The following is a 23,896-nucleotide window of genomic DNA, read 5'->3' on the forward strand; positions in this document are numbered from 1 at the left end:
ACCTGCGAGAGGCCCTAGCGGAGCTAGGGAGGTCATTGAGAGACTGACCGAAACTCTGGTCCTATAGAGTACTCTCCTCATCCCCCAGAACGGGGGAAGGCAAACACATCGATGGTGTCCCACCGTTGCTGGAAGGCATCCTACCAGAGGGCCTTGGGATCCGGGACCGGGGAGCAGTACAGCGGGAGCTTGCAGCTCAGTGCTGTAGGGAACCGGTCCACAGAGGGAGCCCACCGAGTCAGGACTTTGTAGGCTACTTGAGGATCAAAAGACCACTCGGAATATGGTGTCCATGTCGCACTGCTCAGACTGTCGGCGAGCCCATTCCTTTGCCTGGAATCAAGCGAGCTGCTAAGGAGACTGAGGGGAACTCGGACCATCCCGGTATCTCTACCGCAGGATGGGATGGTTGTACTGAAAAGTACCTCCTTGTCTGGGCAAGAAAGCCATCACTGTGGTGTTGTTGATCCCCACAACCACAGAGTAGTCTGCCAGACTAGGTGGAGCTACTGAAGTGCCAGAAACACAGTTTCCATCTCTAGTAGGTCTAGAGAAGGTACTTCCTGGTTCTGACCACCGGCCTGAGGACCCGTGGTTCAGAACGTGGCCCCCCCCCCACCCTCCTTGACGCGTCCGAAAACAGCATCAAGTTTGGGGGAAGGACGAGAAGGACCACTCCCTATTGTAGATCCTCGTCTGCTTCCCACCCCTATGGGTCCGTCTGTACCGGTTGTCCCCTAGGGGTCCCGGCGTCCGGGGAGACGTGCCCCCGACTCCCCCGCGCCCCGAGTCGCCACTGGAGAGAACTCATCCTGAGGCGACTGTGGAAACCAGACGGACCAGGGAGGAGAGACGTAACCACCTTGGGTTGGAGGGTCTTCTCGTGCGGGGAAAGGTCTCGCGACCTTCCTCCGCCTTTGTACCCTGTTGCCTGAAGGGAAGGCTTTGGGAGATTGGTGTCTAAGACCAGGCTTAGGTATACCAGACTCTGGGAGGGCTGCGGGGGGAGGACTCCTCGGGGACCACCATGATCTTTAGAACTTGGCAAAGTCCGAGGAGCTTGTCCCGATGACGAAAAAGGGATGCCTTCGAGTCTGCTAGGATCGGCCAGTCACCCAGGAGTGAAGAGATCAGAGTGGAAGTATCGGTGAACTGTTGAGGTGCTGTGGAAAGGCCAAAGCACAGCCCTTGAACTGGTATATCTGCCTTCCAGGCAAACTCCAAAGTACTTCCTTGAAGATGGGTGAACCGGGATCGGAAGTACGTGTCCTACCGGACCAGTGTACACATGAAGTTTTGTGGTCTCACCGCAAGGCTGACCTCGTCTGCTGTCGCTATGCTGAACGGAGACTGTTTGACAACCCTGTACAGAGTCGAGAAGGGAAGGAGACGACTAAGGAGGCCTCGGAACCCGTTGCCACCTCTTGGAGGGAGCGTATCTCCGACATGGACTGGACTTCTGCCCGGAGGGCCCATCCCCTCCAGACCGTATCCTTCCATTACCGAAGAGGAATCTTGAATCTGGGGTCCCCTTGAGGTTTCTCCTGAGGGTCAGAACCTGCCAGAATGCAATTTCCGACCCCTGGAGCTCCTCTTCCTGATGGACTGGCAGCGAGGTCTCTCATCCCCGGAGGCTCTTCCTGGGGAGACTCGTAGACATGCCCCAAGGGTCCAACTGGATCCTGTCGGATCCTTGCGGAAGACTGGGCCTTAGGATCCCTCCTAGGAGGGAAACAGGACCCCAGCGATGAAGGATGTAAGGCTTTCGCCCCCTCCGCACGAGAAGATTCTCAGGAAGAGGCGGGGATTCTCCCTATGGAGTGAAGGGGGGGAGGACCGGGTCTTCCGACCCTCCTGGGGATGGGTAATGCTCATCCGCAGGGGAGGGGAGATGAAGTCTGAGGAGGGCTCATCGCCTGCGTAAGGACTCGTGAAGGGACAGGATAGTCCTTGGAGGAGATACCATGCCAGGGATTCCTCTCACCCCCTTCAGGGGGAGAGGAAGCTGCTACTGATTAGTGACCCCAGTCAGAAGGCACAGGCTCATTGCCTGCATGAGCGCTCTGACGACGGCATCCCACCAGGGATGCCGACCAACCCTCGCGCTGACAGGGAGTCCCTCTGGGGGAGTTGACACATGAGGGTTCGCCCGTAGAGAATCAGCAATGAAGGGAGAAGAGACCTTTGACCTGTCCGGAAACCTCCCCCCCTCCGGAGAAGGCGCTGCTCTGCGCTGCGGGGGAGGGAAACGCGAAGGTGGCCTGACCGCCATAAGCCCTGATGTAATCAGGGCGCGATCGCGTCGGAGAACGGAGCGCCGATCACGCTGATGATCGCGTGAAAAGCACAGATCTGGGTAGCGCGTGAATAAAACATGCATAGCAGTATAACCGTACCCGCATGAGCGTGGGCGTATCGGCGCCCGCGTGAACGATCCCCGCACTTCCGCGCGTATGAAGATCGCTGGCGCTTGCGCTTGAAAGATCGTGGGCGATAGCGAGGGAAACCATCCCACGCGCGAACGATCTCGGCGACAAAAGATCGCCGGTGCTTGCGTGTGGGAAACCATCCCACGCGCGGAAGAAATAACGCTGACGATCTTCGGCGCCTACACGTGTACGAAGATCGTCGGCGCTAGCGCGAGAGAAGATCGTCGGAGACAGTGAGCGGGAAACCATTGGTGCCCCCGCGCGTACGATCTCCAACTATGTAAGGCGATCGTCGGCGATTCGCGCGAGCACGGACGATCTCCGACGCTCACACGTGTGCGAAGATTGTCGCCACTCGCGCGCGAGAGAAGATAGTCGGCGATTGCGCGCGGGAAACCTCGGTGCCCGCGCGCAGACGATCTACGACAATCGCTCGGTTTCGATCTACAACGATAGCGCGCGGGAAACCACGCACGGACGATCCGTGCGATGATCGCGTGAACCTCAATGGTCGCGCGCGGGAAACCATCCCGCGCACGGAACGATCTTCGGCGCTTAGGCGTACTGTGAAGATCGTCGGCGCTTGCACGCCTAGCGCCGGATCCGAAGATCGGCGGCTAACGGCCGTCGACGATCGCATGCGGAGAACCGCGCGCGGACGGCCTTGTTGTCGCGCGCGGGAAACCATCCCGCGTACAGAACGATCTTCGGAGCTTATGCGTACTATGAAGATCGTCGGCGCTGGCGCGCCTAGCACCGGATCGGAAGATCGCCGGCTAACGGCCGTCGACGATCGCATGCAGGGAACCGTGCGCGGACGGCCTTGCAGATCACGCGCGGGAAACTAAACCCGCGTGCGGGACGATCCTCGGCGCTTACACGCGTTATGAAGATCGCCGGGGCTTGCGCGTCTAGCGCGTATCAGAAGATCGTCGGCTAACGATCTTCGACGATCGCGCGCGGGAAACCATCCTGCGCGCGGGTGATCTTCAGCGCTTACGCGTTAGAGCGTATCAGAAGATCGTCGGCTAACGATCCTCGACGATCGCAAGCGGAAAAACCGCGCGCGGAAGGGCCTTGAAGATCGAGCGCGGGAAAAGCGCGCACGCGCGCTTGGTTGAAGGATCGGCTAACTCGTAGATCAGGAACTGGGATGTGTCCCTAAAAGGAAAGGCATCCCCTGAAGAGGACCAGGAGGTCTGCTTCAGTGCCGACGATCAACTGAGGTACTGCTAAATACTCCAAGGAGTGGTCTCTGTGAGGTACCTTTCCCGCGAACGGGAGAGGTGTCCTTCGTAGAAGACTTAGAGACACCGTAGGCTGAACCGCCGGTGAGCGCCTGTGCGCTATCTCAGGAACCCCAACGATGTGCGCAAATGCGCAGGGAACGTTGGTAGCAGCCTAACTGAATACTGGAACAGGGTGTCTCTGAAGGCAGTCTCAGGAACAGCAGGAACAGCAGTCGAGCGCTAGCGCGCAAGGGAACGTTGGCCCGCAGGGGATACCTGGCACTTAAGGGACTTACTCAAGGTGAAAGAGGGTGTCTCCTGCCCCGCAGGGAGGAGCCCGTTAGATAACGGGGGCGTGGGAGCCCAAGGCGCATCCGCAGTCAGGAACGGATACAGCAGGCAGCAGGTACACTGAGGGACGAGAGACAAAGGGTCTAACGTAGCCTGAGTAGCGAGGCCCCGAGGGGATTAGTTGCAAGACCCGAAGTGTAGAAGTGACTAAAGTTACGAGAGCCCGAGGGAACTGCGTAACTAAAGCTCTGAGACCCCAAAGGGTCAGGGAAAAAGAGAAACCGAAGTTTCCTTGTCACTAAACACCGAATGCTAGTGACTGAACAGCAAGCTGTTGTCAACAGGAACAATCCTCCGAAGAGGAGTCTCTACGAGTGGCCTCTCTCGCGAACGAGAGAGGTGAGCACTTCGTAAAAGAGACAGGTGATGGAGCCCCGAAAGGCCGTGAGATCAGCTGACGTAAACAGGAACAATCCTCCGAAGAGGAGTCTCTGTGAGTGTCCTCTCACGCGAACGGGAGGAGACACTTCGTAGAAGAGACGAAAGGAGCAATCCTCCGAAGAGGAGCCCCTAGTGCGGCCTCCCTCGCAAACGAGAGAGGGCCAGACTGATCTTGCAGCTGCTCAGCCCCTTGAGCGTAGCTACAGAAGAAACCGCTCAGCCACGAGAACATAGTCGCTAGTACCATGGTCCAGCCTTGCAACCGCTCAGCCCCTTGAGCAAGTCACAAGGGCGGCTGCTCAGCCCCAAGAGCATAACCGCCTAAGGACCAGGGAAAGTAAAAAAGGGAAGTTAACTAACGACCCTGGAGGCGAACCTCCTTATCGTTCTAGGATGCACTGAAGAGCTGGCAGTAGTCACGGGGGAACTTCTAAGAGAAGGGAACGCCCCTGACGATAGCCTCGAGAGACGGCGGCGAAGCCGACTCCCCAGGCATAAACAGGACAACTCTGCTTCGAAGGCACACAACAGGCACGAAGAAACAGCATCGTAAACTGGAAAATAAGAAGGTATGCGCCCCCCCAGGTGAGGGGGGGGGACGAAAAGTTAACAAAAACAGAATTATAACATTATAATTATGCAACTGACTTTGAATGTTCCAAGGATCACCGACCCCCGAAGGGACGTGAGCCCTGAGCTGAAAAGTTAAAACACAATTATAATCATAAAAATAATTGAGACAAATAAAACGAAATAGCGACTCGGTCCTGAGAAGCTATCGTAGGCGTAGTACGGAGTAAGAGGTGAACGACCTCAAGAGAAGGGCCGGGCTCCACGAAGGCAACCATGGTGGCCTAGGAGTGAACGGCCGTGATCAAGAAAAGATCGTGGTGGCCTGGCTAAGCCGGCGATCACTCTCGTAGACGTACACAACACACACCGCACAACACCAAAAGCAAAGGAAACTTACTATTTTCTATACACAAAAATATATATAAACATCAATAATGTTTGTTTAAATATACTAAGTATAAGAAAAGGTAAGTAAAAAAGGCAAAACAATAATGGCCGTCAAGTGAGGATGGGAGCGGAGACTTCCGATCGCCATCCGAGCCAAAAGTAAAGTGAAGTATTCACCGGTGTGTGTGAGGGGGAGGAGTAGCTAGCTACCCCTCCCTACCCCCCGCTAACTAGCGGCGGGGTAGGAAACCCTCGTTAAAACTTTTATGGCTCGTCGTTCAGCTACACCGAAGTAATTACCCCATGTAAAAGTGGAACCTCTACACACGATCGTATCTACATCCGAATTTTCCAACATCCGAAGTAAAATTCGAGCAAATTTTTGACTCTACACCCGAATTTTATTTCGACACACGAAGTAGCAATTTTCGTCGTACCGGTTGTATCCGAATTTTTCGACACGCGAAGTACAATTCGAACACGTTCCGACTCTACACCCGAATGTTTTTTTCGACACCCGAAGTAAACAATACTCGTACGCGTAGTCGGTGCTCATAGCGCCTGAAGTGTTTTTTATTTCCGCCGATAGAAGGCAGCACATCGACCTCGGAGGGACGCTCAATTAGCGCGGCTTGGGTCAGTCCTCTGTTCTCGCCGGCTTCGTGTGGTTGTGCTCTTTGCGTTGTGATATTAACTGTGAATTAATCGTGATTTTTTACGTGCATCCATTAACGATAATTTACGTAAATCATGGGTCCAAAAAGGCTTAGTTTTGCCAGTGGTAGTGGTAGTGGTGAGAAAAGGAAGAAGGAAATGCTTTCTATAGAAATTAAGCAGGAAATTATTGAAAAACATGAGCGTGGCATCCGAGTGAGTGAACTTGCTAAACAGTATGGCCGTAATATGTCGACGATCTCGACAATCCTTAAACAGAAGGAAGCTATTAAAGCAGTGAAACCTTCTAAGGGGATCACTATAATTTCCAAACGCCGTACCCCTATCATAGAAGAGATGGAACGACTTCTACTAGTGTGGATTAAGGATAGAGAGATCGTTGGCGACACCATCACCGAAACAGTCATCTGCGAGAAGGCGCACGCCATCTTTACGGACTTGAAGGAGGAGAGCTCTGTGGGTGATGCTGGGGAGAGTTCAACCGAGCCTTCCTTAGATGATTTCAAGGCATCTCGTGGCTGGTTCGAGAAATTTAAGAAACGGTCCGGGATTCATTCAGTTGTTCGCCACGGAGAGGCTGCTAGTGCGGACACAAAGGCTGCAACTGACTTTGTTAAGAAATTCGAAAATATCGTAAAGGAAGAAGGCTACGTAGAGCAGCAGGTGTTCAATTGTGATGAAACCGGGCTGTTTTGGAAGAAGATGCCGAGTCGAACCTACATCACTGCTGAAGAGAAGAAATTGCCTGGGCATAAGCCAATGAAGGATCGGTTGACTCTTGCTCTATGTGCCAACGCTAGCGGGGACTTTAAAGTTAAGCCCTTGCTTGTTTACCATTCAGAGAACCCTAGGGCCTTTAAAGCACACAACGTCGATAAGGATCAGCTTCATGTTTTCTGGCGATCCAACTCGAAGGCCTGGGTCACTAGGCAATTCTTTGTGCAATGGGTAAACCAAGTTTTCGGTCCTTCTGTGAAGAAGTATCTTCATGAGCAGAAATTGCCTTTAAAGTGCCTGCTATGCCTTGACAATGCACCCGCTCACCCCCCCCGGACTTGAAGATGATATCTTCGATGAATTCAAGTTCATAAAGGTGCCGTATCTTCCACCAAATACCACCTCTATCCTCCAGCCCATGGACCAGCAAGTCATCTCTAATTTTAAGAAGCTGTACACCAAGCACTTATTCAAGCAGTGCTTTAATGTCACGCAAAGCACCAACTTAACTTTGCGTGAATTTTGGAGGGGCCACTTCAATATCGTGCACTGCTTAAAGATCATTGATCAGGCTTGGGTGGGATTAACTCGACGGACCCTCAATTCTGCATGGAAGAAGCTGTGGCCTGATGCAGTTTCTCCCCGAGATTTCGAGGGTTTTAACCCCGAACCTGATCCCGTGGTCGGTGCAGCGGAAGCCGTAGAGGAAATCGTCTCCCTTGGCAAGTCCATGGGTCTGGAGGTCGACGCAGATGACGTTACGGAACTCGTCGCCGAACATCACGACGAACTGACGACGGATAAGCTCAAGGAACTCCATGCTATGTCGGAGCACATGAGTGATGACGAGGAAGAGAGCGAGGAGGTAGAACATGTGTTAGGTTCAGCGCAAATAAAAGAGGTGTTAGGAAAATATCAAGACGTGGTCGACTTCATCGACAAATACCATCCAAAGAAATTGCAGGTTTGTCGTGTAGTTTCTCAATTCGATGATGTTTGCCTAACGCACTTTCGAAACATTCTGAAAAGCCGTACGAAGCAATTATCTATCGATGCTTTCTTTAAAAAAACTGCGAAGCGAACTCGCGATGAAGAGGATGTAAGTGAACCGAAGAAAACGGCAAAGAGTGAAGAGGAAGAAAGTGAAACACAGAAAACGGAAAAGAGTGAAGCAAAAGAAATTCAGTCAATTTTAAATGTAAGTGATAGTGATTAAAATTACGTAATCATCAAAAAGAAAAAAAGAAAATGTAAAAAAAAATATAAAATATAAAAATAAAAAAAAAATAAGCTAAGTTATGTTAAAGTTCACTTAGTGTAAGTTAGAATAAGTTACGGTAGTGTTACGTTTATCGTAGTTAACCTCTCTACCTCCTCGCCGTCCGTCCGTCTCCTCTCTCCTCTCTGCGTAGCGAAGACGAACAACACCTGCGCTGGAGTTTCTAAGGTAAAGTGACGCTAAAAACCCGTTTCTTATTTATCATTTTTTGCTAATTCTTATTTACATGTCTATTCTTCTTATTTACATGTCTATTATCTAATTTAGTGTTCATTATTCTCATGGGAAAATTATGTGTAGTAGTTTATTAAGAAGTTATCATAGGTTTTTGGGCTCAACCACGGATTAATCCTATTTCAATGTATTCTTATGGGATAATTCGTTTCGACATCCGATCAATTTCTACATCCGAAGTTGGTTCTGGAACGGATTAAATTCGTATGTAGAGGTTCCACTGTAGTGTGGTTTGTATTTCAGTTACGGAACAAATGAACGATGGAATCTTTAGGAGAATGGGAAGAGAAGAGCTCAAGGCCAAGATTAGAGAAGTAGATGGTAAAAAGTGGAGGGATGAGATAAAAGAGAAAAATAGTTTAGAAATATACAAACAAGAAAAAGGTCAAATAAGAGAAGAAATGTTTTATGATAACAAACCTGATTCTATTATTATGTATAGAGCTAGAGCCAACTGTTTGAAATTAAATGATAGGAAAAGACATGAAGTAGGAGGGAGGGTAGAATGCAAGCTATGTGGGGCAGTTAATGAAGACCTCGCCCATTTCATACTGTCCATACCTCACCAACGAGAGAAGAAAAATAGTGGAATTACAACAGCCGCATGAAGAAGAAAAGAAGAAGATAATAGGAAACGTGCTGTTTAAGAAAGAAGGAAGAGAAAAGAAAAGAATATATTTATCAAATGTGGAAAAAAAGAGAGAAGAAAATAAAAGAGTTAGAATAAGGAAGAAAACCAAGGAGGAGCCAATGGAAAGGCCCAACAACTGAACTGAACTGAACTAGTTTGGTATTTTTCTCTATATGTTTAATAGGAGCTGGGGCATAATAACTTACATATCGGTCTATTAAAATGTGAAGTATACTTTTCACTATTAGTGCATTGTTTACATCTGAGAGACTGAAGGGGACTTATTGTGCATCACTTTTTTTCCATGGTTTGGGGAGCTTTCTGTGCATTTACAATGACATATTTTTCAGGTGGTTTTTTAAACCAATTAACAGCTTACAAGTACTTCTTCATAAGTTCCCGGATGTTGTTCTACAACAGCCATTTTTTCCCCACCTTCACCTTAAGTTAGCCACCATCTCGTAAAGACGTCTCCAAGAGGAAACTTAAGGGAAGTACATCAATCTATTTCAAAATTTGGTGTAATTTCGTTTATGTCGGCAATTGATTATGATGGAAATGCTTTCTGTTCAGTGTAAAGCTTTTGTTACTCATGTGAAATTAAAAAATAACAGCGAAATGAGACCTCAAATGTCCGATTCTGACTTAATTTTCAGGGAAGGCCAGAACATTTTCTACTCCAAAACTTTTGTAAAGATTGCCAAGAAAAAAAAAAAAGCGATGAAGTTAATCATAATGTAAGGTATTAGTTGAGATTTACTTTTTTATAATGGAAGGATTTATTTGTGATTTACTTTATCATAATCTGAGGCTTTATTTGTAATTTACTTTATCATTATCTGAGGATTTATTTGTGATTTACTTTTATCATAATCTGAGGATTTATTTGTGACTTACTTTTAGTTTGTGGCCTGGGAAGGGGGGTCCGAGGGGCTTGGCCCCCCGCTAGGGGCTGTGACCTGGGAAGGGGGGTCTGAGGGGCTTGGCCCCCGCTAGGGGTTGTGACCTTGGAACTACTAGGTTAGGTTAGGTGGGTTTGTTAGGTTCTGTACCCTTTTAAAAATCTCAAAAGTTAAATAATCATGTTTTGGCCTATTTCCGGCCATTTACATGAACTATATTTTTTTCCAACTGGTTATCTTGGGCATATCTTACATTTCTAACCATTATTTTTCTAACCATTATTATTGCTGCAAATCACTGGTTTATGACATTTTCCCACCCCAAAAAACCCCAGTTTCCCACTGGGGTCCCCCATAATAGGGAGTCCAAAAACCCCCGAATGGGTGGTTTGCCCCAATAATCATGGTCAGAAATGCATAAAAAGACAAATTCGTAGATAATTTGTATTTTTCCTAACTATACAAACCTTAGCTATTTGATATGGGTTATTACTTCGGCGGAGCTGAATGACGAGCCATTAGAATTTTAACGAGGGTTTACTACCCCACCGCTGGTTAGTGGGGGGTAGGGAGGGGTAGCTTGCTTACCCCCCCCCCCCCCCCCCCCCCGACACACACCGGTGAATACTTCACTTTGCTTAGAGGTAGGACTTCACGGGGGATAGGGCTGGCGGGCAAGTTTGATTGAATAGCTAAGGTTTGTATAGTTAGGAAAAATACAAATTATCTACGAATTTGTCATTTGTTCCGTAACTGAAATACAAACCATGCTATTTAATATGGGTGACTCACCCCTTAGGAAGGGAGGTAAGTCCCTGCCATACTGGCTTTGGCTTTGCCCGGGGACTCCATATTTGAGTGTGTAAGTACTCAGGGAATAAGGAGTCCCTACACCTCGCTAGCATTGCTGTGCAACTGCTGTGGCCTACATAAACTATGTGTGAAGATGAGAAGAGTGACTTGTCCTAGGAAGTTGACCTGGAGTTCTTCAGATGGAAATCTAGGCTAGGACTCTCCCAATTACCACCTCGTCAGGGTATGGGGATGCTGCTTTCTCCAAGGGAGGAGAGGATGAAGAAAAGAATAAGGGCCAGACAAACCTTTTCATTCATGCAGACTAAAAACCGGGTACAGTAACAATGCCCTCAACCTTCTGCTACCTGTCCATCAAGGAGCCTGCGGTTAGACCAGCTGTTGTGCAGCCACCACAGGGCCGATAAAGAACGTATCGAGTCTCCTGTGTGTCACGTCTTGCAGGTAGTGGGCTGTGAAGGTCGTCTGACGCTTCCACACCCTAGCTTGCAGGACCTGCGTTACTGAATAGTTCTTTTTGAAGGCCAGGGACGTAGCTATGCCCCTGACATCATGTGCTCTGGGGCGACGTGACGGAGGAGGGTCAGGATTCAAGGCTAGGTGTATTACCTTGCGAATCCAGGCTGAGATGGTATTCCTGGTGACCCTCCTCTTCGTTTTCCCAGTGCTCACAAACAGGGCTCGCACTTGGGGACGAACTGCAGCTGTTCTTTTAAGATACAACCTCAGACTCCTTACTGGGCACAGTAGGAGATGGTCTGGGTCATCTGTTACAGAAAGAAGACTCGAAACCTGGAAAGAGTCGAACCTAGGGTCTGGCACTCCCGGATTCTGAGTCTTAGCAACAAACTCAGGGACGAATTTGAACGTTACCTCCCCCCATCCCCTTGAATGGGCGATGTCGTATGAGAGACCATGGAGTTCGCTGACTCGTTTGGCCGAGGCCAAAGCTAGCAGGAACACCGTCTTCCAAGTAAGGTGGCGATCTGAAGCCTGGCGTAATGGTTCGTAGGGAGGTCTCTTCAAAGACCTGAGAACTCGAACCACGTTCCATGGAGGAGGTCTCACTTCCGACTGAGGGCAGGTAAGCTCATAACTCCGTATGAGTAGAGAAAGTTCCAGCGAGGAAATGTCCACTCCTTTGAGCCTGAAGGCTAGGCTTAAGGCTGAGCGATAGCCTTTTACCGCCGAGACTGAAAGGCGCATTTCTTCCCGCAAACACACGAAGAACTCCGCTATTGCTGGAATAGTGGCATCGAGTGGAGAGATACCCCTTCCACGACACCAACCACAGAAGACTCGCCACTTCGCCTGGTAGACCCCTGCGGATGACCTGCGCAGGTGTTCAGACATCCTATTCGCAACTTGTTGCGAAAATCCTCTCTCAGCGAGGAGGTGCTGGATAGTCTCCAGGCGTGAAGTCAAAGCGAAGCTACGGCTTTGTGGAAGATGTTGGCGGGTGGCTGTTTGAGTAGCTCGTGACGTGGAGGGAGTTCTCTCGGAGGCTCCGTCAGGAGTTGCAAAAGGTCCGGAAACCACTCTGCGTGATGCCATAGCGGAGCTATCAGGGTCATCGATAGATTGACCGATATTCTGGTCTTGTTGAGCACCCTCCTCATCAGACAGAACGGGGGAAAGGCATAAACGTCGATGTTGTCCCACCGTTGTTGGAAGGCATCTTGCCAGAGAGCCTTGGGGTCCAGGACTGGGGAGCAGTACAGCGGGAGCTTGAATTTCAGCACTGTAGCGAACAGATCCACAGTCGGGGAACCCCACAAAGTCAGGACTTTGTTGGCTACTTGAGGATCCAAAGACCATTCGGTACTCACTATCTGCGTCGCTCTGCTCAGACTGTCGGCGAGCACATTCCTTTTGCCTGGAATGAAGCGAGCCGAAAGAGTGACCGAGTGGGCTTCGGACCATCTCAGTATCTCTACTGCAAGATGGGATAGCTGTTCCGAGAAGGTACCTCCCTGCTTGTTGATATAAGCCACTACTGTGGTGTTGTCGCTCATCGCCACCACTGAGTGGCCCGCCAGGACCTGATGGAACTTCTGAAGTGCCAGGGATACGGCCTTCATTTCTAGCAGGTTTATGTGGAGGTACCTTTCTGATTCTGACCACAGGCCTGAGGTCCTGTGGTTCAGAACGTGGGCCCCCCACCCTATCTTTGATGCGTCCGAAAACAACATCAAATCCGGGGGAAGGACGAGAAGATCCACTCCCTTTCGTAAGTTCTCGTCTGCTAGCCACCACCGAAGGTCCGTCTGTTCCGCAGGACCCATAGGGATCAGAAAGTCCGGGGAATCGTGTCCTTGATTCCACCGAGACTTGAGTCGCCACTGGAGGGATCTCATTCTGAGGCGACCGTTGGAAACCAGACGGACCAAGGAAGAGAGGTGGCCGAGGAAACGTAACCACGTTTGGGCTAGAAGTTCTTCTCGTTTGAGGAAAGGCCTTGTGACCTTCCTCAGCCTTGCTATCCTGTCGTCTGATGGGAAGGCTTGGTGGAGATTGGTGTCTATGACCATGCCTAGGTATACCAGTTTCTGAGAGGGCTGCAGAGAGGACTTCTCGAGATTTACCATGATCCCCAGATCCTGGCAAAGCTCGAGAAGCCTGTCTCGATGGCGAAGAAGGGTTGCCTGCGAGTCTGCTAGGATCAGCCAGTCGTCCAGGTAACGGAGGAGACGGATACCGATCCTGTGAGCCCACGATGAAATCAGGGTGAACACTCTGGTGAACACTTGAGGAGCTGTGGAGAGACCGAAGCACAGCACCTTGAACTGGTATATCTTGTTGTCTAGGCAGAATCTTAGGTACTTCCTGGAAGACGGATGGACTGGGATCTGGAAGTACACATCCTTCAGGTCCAGTGTACATATGAAGTCTTGCGGTCTCACTGCAAGTCTGACCGTGTCCGCCGTCTCCATGCTGAACGGAGTTTGTCTGACAAACCCGTTCAGGGTCGAGAGGTCGATGACTGGTCTCCAGCCTCCAGACGTCTTCTTTACAAGAAAGAGTAGACTGTAGAAGCCTGGGGACCCGTCTACCACCTCTTGGAGAGCGTCCTTCTTCAACATGGTCTCGACTTCTGCCCGGAGGGCTTGCCCCCTTACCGATCCCATGGTAAGGGAGCTCAATGACACTGGCCTCGCTGTCAGGGGAGGTAGAGAGGAAGTGAACGGGACGCGATAACCCTGAGCGATCACGGAAATCGTCCAGGTATCTGCCCTGAGTTGCTGCCACCTTGTCGCGCAACTTAGTAGGCATTCCCCCACTGGTGGACATGCAGGGGGACTGCCAATCCTAGCGTTTACGGCCATGGCCGCTCCTTCTAGGATTTTTACCTCCCCTGGAGGACTTCCTGCCCTTCCTGTCCTTGACGGGAAAGGGCTTAGACACCTTTGGCTTCGCTGCTGTAGTCTTTTTCGTATTCTTAGCTGGACGGGGCTGTTGAGTTGCTGGAGGTTTGTAGGGCCTAGATGTCAGGGCCCTGTGAAGGAGGGAGTCTTGGTTGGACTTCCTCCACCTCTCAGTGGCTGGCTCCACGTCCTTAGGCTCAAACAGACTCTTACCGAGCACGGAAGTGTGTCTGAGCCTGCTAACGTCGGAACTGGGGACTTTCTGGTGGAACCTCTCGGCAACTGCGTCTCGACATTTCAGGATCATGTTGGCCCACACGCTTGAGACTTGGTGGGCCAGAAACTCGATGGTCCGCGTGCCAGAGAGTAAGAATGTCTCCAGTGCCTTCCTGGTGCTTTCTTTGGATAGGTCCTCAGAACGTACCAGGATGCCCAGAGACCCCAGCCAGATGTCAAGCCACGAAGTTGCCTGCATAGCACACTTCGCCACCTTCTCCTGGCTTAGGATGTCAGTGGCAGAATATGAAACCTGCCGGTTGGAAAGTCTCTCGAGAGGGACTCCCCCAGTGAGTTCTTCCACAGAATGGTGAATGGGAAGACTCAAACAAGTCTCCTCTAAGATCTCAAAGTACCTCCTCTGGTGGACTCGAGGAGGAGGGAGGAGCTTGTTACCGGCGCTGGATCTGTTGGAGGAGGCAAGCTCGGAGAGCTGGCCTTCGACCTTGTCTCTGGCACTCTTCATCCCTTGTGACCAGGGCAAGGCTGCACTGGCCCTAGAGGGCTTCTGGGTGCCATAGACTCGGTCCAAGACTGTGTCCTTCCCCTCACGAGGAGGAATCTCGGGGTCCGGAAATCCTTTGAGATTTCTCAAGAGGGTCAGAACTTGCCAGAACGCATGTTCTGACTCTTGATGCTCTCCTCCCGAAGGGCTAGCAGCAAAGTCTCCAGTCCCCAGTGACTCTTCCTGGGGGGACACGTGGACATTCTCTGAAGGTCTAGCTGGTTCCTGTCTTATCCTTGTAAAAGACTTCGGCAAAGTCTTCGAGTCCTTCGGCTCCCTCCTGGGAGGGATACAGGACTCTAGCAACGATGGATGCAGGCTCTTCTCCAACCCGGCGTGAGGAGACTTCTCAGGGAGAGGCGGAGTTTCCCCCATCGGTGCGATGGGGGAACGGACCGGCTCATCCGACTCCCCTGAGGATGGGAAATCCTCATCCACAGGGGAGGGAGAGAAAGTCTGGGGAAGAGAAGGAGCCTTGCGCAAGGATTTCCGAGGAGACAGCTTAGACCTCGGAGAAGTCACCACGGAGGGGACTCCTCTCTTCCTCTTCAGGGGAGACGAGGTAGCCACTGCTTTGTGACCTAGTTCAGATAACATAGGCTTAAAAGCCTGCATGAGAGCTCTGACTATGGTACCAAACCAGGGCTGTTGGCTGACAGTCGCGCTGTCAGACACTCCCTCTCGAGGGAAGGGGATCGAACGATCCCTAGGAGGAGTCGACAAACGAGGGTTCGCCTGAGCTGAAAGAGATTCCTTATACCTGTCCAGAAACCTCCCCTCCTCCGGCGAGCGCGCTGTTCTGCGCTTGCGAGGGGGGGAACGAGAAGAAGATCTGTCCGCCTGAAGCCCCATGAAGTCGCGTGCGGGATCGCGGCGTGAATCGCGTTGGTATTCGCGCGATGAGCCCTGCCCTGGATCGCGCGCGGCAGGAACGTGTGGTACAGGAACTTCACGCGAGGGCGCGTACAGGTGACGGCGAGGGTGGGCGGCGCGCAGGAGCTGGAACGTGGGGCGGTATTGAAGGCAGGATAGGAGCTGGAGCGTGAGCAACCTTCTGCTCGCGTGTGCGCGGGCGCGCAGGAACTTGCTGATGAGCCCGTGGGGCGCGTGTGCGCAGGAGAAATATTCCTAGCGCGTGGGCGTGGAGCGCGTGAGTCAGGAAGCACGGGGCGAAGGCGCGATTGCGCAGCCTCGGTAGGGCGCAAAGGTGAGCTTGCGCGCTGGCGCCCAGGAGAACGATGCGCAGGTGGTGCAGGAACTGCCCTCTGAGGTGAACGAGGGCACGCTGGGCGCACAGGGGATCACGGGCGTGCATCAGGATGCGGGCGCAAGGGCGTGTGCTGCTGTGATGGGCGCACTGGTGTGCGCTGTTGCGATGCAGGATTTGGGCGCACAGATGTGTGCTGCTGGGCTAGGGGCGCGTGGCGCGCACCAGGATACGGGCGCACAGGGATGCGCAGTTTAGAAGACGAAGGCAGGGGTACCTGTGAGCGCCCGTGCGCTAACTTAGGTACCTCCTGTACTGCGCGCTGGACTGTAGGAGAGCGCTGGCGCGTTGGTGAGCGCTTGCGCACTGTGTCAGGAACTACGGCAATGCGCTTAACTCCAGAAGGGCGCTGAGGCCCTGGAGAGCGCTGACGATGAGGGGAGTGCTTAGGCGCTGTAGCAGGAACTGCAGGAGGGCGCTGGTGTGCAGGAGAGCGCTGGCGCGCTAAAACAGGAACTGCGGGAGGGCGCGCAGGAGATCGTGGGCGCGCAGGGTTAACCTGGCGTGCATGAACAGGTGCAGGTGCGCGCATGCACGCAAGGGAGTGCAATGGCACTAGGTCAGGAACAAGGGAGTGCAATGGCACTAGGTCAGGAACAGCAGCAAGTCGGCGCACAGGCGGTGCCTAGCGCTTAAGGGACTGAGGCACAGTTTTGCGCTCAAGTCCCTTGTGCCCCGAAGGGACCGGTGCCTGTACAATGACAGGATCAGCATCCTTGAAGGGTGATAGCAGGACAGCAGGTCTGGAGGGTGACAGGTCAGGGGGTCCCGAAGGACGACCTTCCACCGAAGGAGATCGCGAACGATCTTCTGAGAGGTCTAAGGTGGTAGCTGGCAGGATCGGAGAACGGTGAGTCTCCTCAGCAGAGGACTGCGGGGACGACGAGCCGAAAAGGCGCCTCCTAACTCCCTTGTGAGGAGAAGGAAGACCTCTATGGCGAAGGGGAGGACGAGCCTTCCGCCTTATACGCCCTCTAGGGGCCGTGGGATCAGCAAGCTGACCTTCGTAAGGCCTATGCAGAGGAGTCTCTGCAAGTGAACTCCCCCGAGGGGGAGAATCACCAGCAGGAGAGACCGTGGGACTAACTTCCGCCCTCGAAAGATATTTGGAGGGGGAATCAGAGCCTTCAGCTACCTCAGCAACAACAGGAGCAGTTTGATCCGACACACCAGAGGCATCCGTTATAACAACATCGACGATACACAGAGGATCTACGTCTGCTATCGCCGGCGATTGCTTAACAGCTGCTCCCAGCTTGATCATATCAAACAGGGCTTCCTTGGAGGGCGAACCCTGAAGCCCCAAGGAAGACCAAAGCTACAACAAATCACGGTTAGGTACAGGGAAATCTATATCCTCCTCCGAGGGAGGAGGGGCAGCTGCCTCGCTATGGGAGGCAACTACCTCTCCTGCACCCCGGGATCAGTCAACAGAACAACGGTCTACGCTCTCCTTCGACGGTCTCTCGGAAAAGACCGATCGAGTGGGAGCTTCGGAGGAGGTTGGGGCAACAGAAGAAGAAGCCTTGGGATTTTCTCTCTTCAAAGAAGCCTTTGAAGGAGAAATATCCCTTTTGGACTTCTTCTTCCAGCGCCGGGCAAACCTCTCCCACTGGGAGGTAGACCACTCCTTACACACACCGCATACATTACCCTTTTCATACCGTTGGCCCCTACAATGAGGACACAAGGTGTGAGGATCCGTGTCTACCGCCGACATAAAGGTCCCACAAGGGCGGTCAGGTAAACCAGGACACGTACGCATGATGATAGAGGCCAACTTCACACACTCTGAGAAAGAAAAACCAAAACAGATTAATGGCAGCCAAAGCGAGGGAGAGAGCAAACACGTCTGTTCTCCGCCCGAGCCAAAAGTAAAGTGAAGTATTCACTGGTGTGTGTGAGGGGGAAGGGTTAGCAAGCTACCCCTCCCTACCCCCCGCTAACTAGCGGTGGGGTAGTAAACCCTCGTTAAAAATCTAATGGCTCGTCATTCAGCTCCGCCGAAGTAATAACCCATATTAAATAGCGTGGTTTGTATTTCAGTTACGGAACAAACACAAGATAGCGAGTAGGAAAAATATATGGTTCATATATTTGGCTTGAATTTAAAGTATCATATATTTACCCAAATATCAGAAGGATAAGAATACATGTTTCTGTATTATTGTAGTGTATTACAGGGCAATGTAAACTAGGAAAAAAACTACTTTTTCTTATAGAAAAAATTAAGCTTTTTTCGCAAATGATACTCGTTCCCGTCGCAAATGAATAGTTTCAGAAATATATATATATATATATATATATATATATATATATATATATATATATATATATATATATATATATATATATATATCCTACGATAATGGGGGACCCCCAGTGGGAACTCGGGGTTTTGGGTGGGGAAAACATACCAAGGAAACGATATATAAACGTAAAACAAGCCTTTTCTTCTCTATACATTACCTTCTTGGATGTATAATAAGCGGAAGAAAATACAAAACAGTATAGCTGGATAAACTTTGGAGGTGCCGTTGCAAAGGCTATTTCTCATGAAAAAATACAGTAACCAGTGCTGCCAACGTCTGATGTAGATCAAATGTTATCGTAACATGCTAACATTAGCAGTAATTTTCATTTAATTTTTCTCATTCTACTTGCCCGTTGTAGACGCTCTTGTTCGTGCGTTTGTACATAGCAGGTTTCGTCCTTCTGCGCAAAAACCCCACCTCCCTGCGCAGAGACTTTTCCTCCGCCAATATGATTTCTTCTTCTCTGATCGTGAAATGTAAGTATTCGTCTCTCTACCAGCTCTGTTCAAGTCTATTACTTGATTAGTTATGTAATACCCTCGTATACATATTACGTTTGACCCCAGTATTACTCGTTTTATTATCCAATACCTTATAAAATCACCTCATTTTATATACCCATCAAATATTATTTATCATACATTCCATTTTATCTTCATATATTACTTTTATACATTTTGTTATTACCTTGTCACTCCCAGATTTCACATAAATACTTGCTCTGGACAAGTTTCCCATTCTGTTCATTCATGTTTATTCTCTAGACTCCGTTGCTTTTCCGTTAACCAATCACGAACCCATACATACGTAAAGTTTGCACAGGGGGGTTAATATTTCCCTACTCCCACCTTCCAACAAGCCCTTTTCAGTGGAAACCTTTGCCCAAGTCAGGTCTTTGTTAGTTCAAGTGTCGTCTTTTGCGTATTTTACGATCTAAGTACAGTATTAGAAAATTGTAACGACTTCAGTAATCCATACTTGAAAGTATTTTAGTGTATTCCAATGTTGATAATTTTCTTAAATCACGTAATGTAATATACCAACTTTTACAGTGTTCCAAGTGCAGTACTAATCTAAGGCAAAACAGTTAAGACACCACAGATTCAGTCACAACACCCCCGGTAGCATTAAGTTACGTCGTCACGGTCATAAAAGTAAGTGATTAATTTCTTTAACTTTAATGAGTTTGTTTTATTATATTTTGTTAGAGTACGAAGCTCAGCATTACCGATTGCCAATGCATACGAGGGTGATGTTTCATTTTCCTGTGATCGTGAGTGAGGAATAAGAACCATTATATTTAACGTTGGTAATGTTATCGTAACATTACTAATGTTAGCGTGCGCAGCTCAACATTACCGCTTGCCAGTACATACGAGCTTGATGTTTTATTTTCATGCAAGCGAAGCGAGCTAATGGAGAAAAAAGAACCATTATATATAATGTTATCGTAACAGAACTAACGTTACTGTAACGTGAGTGAAGTGATATAACAAAGGGCATTATATTAGGTTTGTGACCTGGGAACTTCTAGGTTAGGTTAGGTGGGTTTGTTAGGTTCTGTACCCTTTTTGTACTTTTTATATATTGAGTAAAGGGTATATGGAAAAATTCTTTAAAATACACACGATAATAATACCGTATCATAGCTAACGTTAGTAATTCCACCGTAACGTTGGCAACGCTGTGTATCACCGTAACGTTGGTAACGCTGTGTACCGTTGGTAACGTTGCTAATGTTACCGTTCGCAGTACATACGTGAGTGAAGTGACACCGAATTTGAAAAAGTCATTATATTTAAGTATTTTAACAAAATATATATAATAAAAGACATTGTATTTAATAATCTTAACAGAAAATATATGTTTTCCTGTAGAAAATAACGTGATTTAACCAGTTTTCACCTTCATTTCATCCGTAATAACAGCAACCAGTCCGGACACTTAAAGTTAGTCGAACTGGTTGTTCTGTTGGTTTGCAGTTGAAATGAAGGTCAAATTCGGTCAAATCTCATAATTTACTACAGGAAAACATATATTTTCTGTTCGAAATCAGACCCTGTAATACAGTACAATTTTACACATGTTTCATCATATATGTGAGCAGTGTTGGTGTTAATACATACTCTTTGGTAGGGTCAGGTCAGGCCAAACAATGACACCACAAACCTTGTTTGCTGCTGCGTCGATTGCCGGTTGATTGTAATAAGCAGCAACTGTCTTAGCCCTCTCTCTTTCAGAAGTGTGACTTCCCCTTGAACGGAATTCTACTTTATCTGAGGTCAGGAATGACGAAGATGTTCTTAAAGAACCTCGAAGCAATCTTGATGTGTTCAGCCAACCGTAACACCTTGGAAGTTTAGAAGCTTTCGCTCCACTTATTACACACGTTGACATGATGGGGAATATTAGCTTACTAACTTCCTTTCAATCAAGTTACATAAATGCAACGAAGGTGAACGGGTCATACGGTTAGGCTATTTTGGTTTTTGTCCAACTCTTCGCATCGCTCATCACAAAATATGAAAGTTCGTTTCAATGTTATTAATACTGTATCCATCAATATTTATTAAAACATATGTACTTTGATGTCACATAGACATACGGATGATTTTTGCTCACTTTGCCAATGTCACTTTACGTGGCGAACGTTAATAAATAACGTACGGCCGCAGATATTTTCATGATAAACTCAGTCTAGCAAACAGCTGATCGTCCTATGTTTTGTTTTAGCAACAGCATCAGCAAGGCCAAGGAAAGGAGAGGGCTACAGATATAAAGTAAAATACATAGAAGATTGTTAGTTTTCTCTTTTTCAAATTACTCCTGGTACCAGGAATTTATCATTCTAAACTTTACAAGAATAATCAATGATCAGTTTGGTGAGGTAATAGATAATTTGATCTTATTTACCATTTTCCAACCTATAAAACTCGTTTTAGATGGTGTTATCTAAAAAACACAATAAGACTCGTATTTTTTCACCCAAATTGTTTATGTCAAAGCATACCAATTTTACAGACATCTACAGCACTACAAGCCGTTTATAAAGCCTTGTTTTGATTCTTATCATTATTATCAAGGCAGTTGACCTCATTTCCTGTTAATTTTAAATAATAAATGGGCGAAGATTTACTAGCCCAACTGTTTCACTCCAGACCTGGTCCGAATAAATTCGATATATATATATATATATATATATATATATATATATATATATATATATATATATATATATATATATACGACCGACGATTTACCCAAATTTCCGAGCTCCAAAACTCATCTGCTTTAATTTTACATAACTCTGTTACACTTGAAAAAAAAAACCTGAGCTCTGAGAATATTACGCAACTCCCAGACGGTAATATATATGAACACTGAATAACCAAAGGTCTCTTACATTACTCAAAACAAAAGCTAGATGATTAATTATGTGAACTGTTCAAAACCAGCCTCTTACTTTGGTTCTTAGTCAGGGAATACGAGCAAAGCACTTAGAAAAAATATTGGTGATTGAAATAATACACACTTTCCAATAATAAATACATTCTATAAAAGTCAACCGTAATTCACAAGAATTATTGCCAAAAAAATAAATCACTCAAAGTATTAAACCTGAACTAAACCTTACACTAAGACAAAAATAAATATACCCTATCAAAAAAAAAAATTATACAATCACTTGTTTCACTGTAAATAAATTCATAGAAATATTTACATACATATATATACCAAGGCACTTCCCTCAATTTTGGGGGGTAGCCGACATCAACAAATGAAACAAAAACAAAAAAGGGTGGATCAGTTTAAGTACTTGGGGTCTGTTGTTGCAGCAAATGGTGGAGTGGAAGCAGATGTACGTCAGAGAGTGAATGAAGGTTGCAAAGTGTTGGGGGCAGTTAAGGGAGTAGTAAAAAATAGAGGGTTGGGCATGAATGTAAAGAGAGTTCTATATGAGAAAGTGATTGTACCAACTGTGATGTATGGATCGGAGTTGTGGGGAATGAAAGTGATGGAGAGACAGAAATTGAATGTGTTTGAGATGAAGTGTCTAAGGAGTATGGCTGGTGTATCTCGAGTAGATAGGGATAGGAGCGAAGTGGTGAGAGTGAGAACGGGTGTAAGAAATGAGTTAGCAGCTAGAGTGGATATGAATGTGTTGAGGTGGTTTGGCCATGTTGAGAGAATGGAAAATGGCTGTCTGCTAAAGAAGGTGATGAATGCAAGAGTTGATGGGAGAAGTACAAGAGGAAGGCCAAGGTTTGGGTGGATGGATGGAGTGAAGGAAGCTCTGGGTGACAGGAGGATAGATGTGAGAGAGGCAAGAGAGCGTGCTAGAAATAGGAATGAATGGCAAGCGATTGTGACACAGTTCCGGTAGGCCCTGCTGCTTCCTCCGATGCCTTAGATGACCGCGGAGGTAGCAGCAGTAGGGGATTCAGCATTATGAAGCTTCATCTGTGGTGGATAACGGGGGAGGGTGGGCTGTGGCACCCTAGCAGTACCAGCTAAACTCGGTTGAGTCCCTTGTTAGAAATATTTAACTTTGATAAATGAAAAGAGTTAATACTTTAATACTCTAATGAACATACAATAATGAAATTTACATATATGTAACTGTTACACTTACATCTTTTGGTTCACACAAGGTTACAGAATGGTTAAGCAAAAATTTGTAATACTCTTCATTGCTTAACCTAAATCTCACAGGGCCAGTTACAAAAATTTATGTTAAATGTACTTACATTAACACACCACACTTGACTTAATATTCAATAATTTCACCAACGTTTGAACAACACTATACATGATACAGTATATGTTAGATAAAAATAACTTATTCACGTTCGAGAGGACACAAACTTGAGAGGAGAGAGAGCAGGCAGATGTTGGCTCTTTCAAAGGGATAGGCTGGGTCTCTTCTGCTACTTATGCACTCCTAGGGTCTATATATATTGAATTAATTCTAGAAAATTCTAGTAGATCATTCTCGTAGCATGGTGGCCATGGCTCTAGCGACGTAAGGTTGCCAATGTAGTAAATTGTAGAAGTGGTACTCTCAGTTAACTCCGCCCACCTACCTCTCAAGACAATAAAAAAAAGATTAAATCTAATTCAAGAATTTTCTTACACTTTCTAACCACGTGGAAACATAAAAATGACATAATTTCTCATGCTCATACCTTGTGTTTCATACAGCATATCTAAACGAGACTACATAACACTTTGTAACAAAACTATGTGAAATAAAAAGTTAATTCTTAAAAGCAACGTAAATTTACATATAATGAACTGAATAAAAATGCAACTAAATGATTGATGAAAATCTTATGTAATTTATACATTTAATTAAACTTACGCGAGTGGAACTCACTTTACGAGCTGGCTATACATTTCCTAAATAAAAAGAAATAAAATGCATATATATACAAATACAGTATATATATATATATATATATATATATTCTTATGAAGCTGGTCATGTGTAGAGTAGATAATTTATTCAGGTATTTTATTTATGTATTTCATTTGTGTATTTTTTGTAGTTTTAAATTTTGTATGTA

At 47.7% G+C, this 23,896-nt stretch overlaps 1 protein-coding gene across 1 annotated transcript in view; it reads right to left on the reverse strand.

Annotated features, from left to right (window-relative positions):
* Positions 1–21,078, reverse strand: part of LOC137638421 (branched-chain alpha-ketoacid dehydrogenase kinase-like) — a 323,487-nt gene extending 302,409 nt beyond the window's left edge. The window contains exon 1 of the mRNA XM_068370483.1: positions 20,499–21,078. Within this exon, the coding sequence (XP_068226584.1) occupies positions 20,499–20,726 (228 nt within the window). The 5' untranslated portion in view covers positions 20,727–21,078. The remainder of the gene's footprint in view (positions 1–20,498) is intronic.
* Positions 21,079–23,896: the final 2,818 nt, after the last annotated feature.

Source organism: Palaemon carinicauda, chromosome 3, assembly GCF_036898095.1.
Source record: "Palaemon carinicauda isolate YSFRI2023 chromosome 3, ASM3689809v2, whole genome shotgun sequence".
In the NCBI taxonomy this organism is placed as follows: domain Eukaryota; kingdom Metazoa; phylum Arthropoda; class Malacostraca; order Decapoda; family Palaemonidae; genus Palaemon; species Palaemon carinicauda.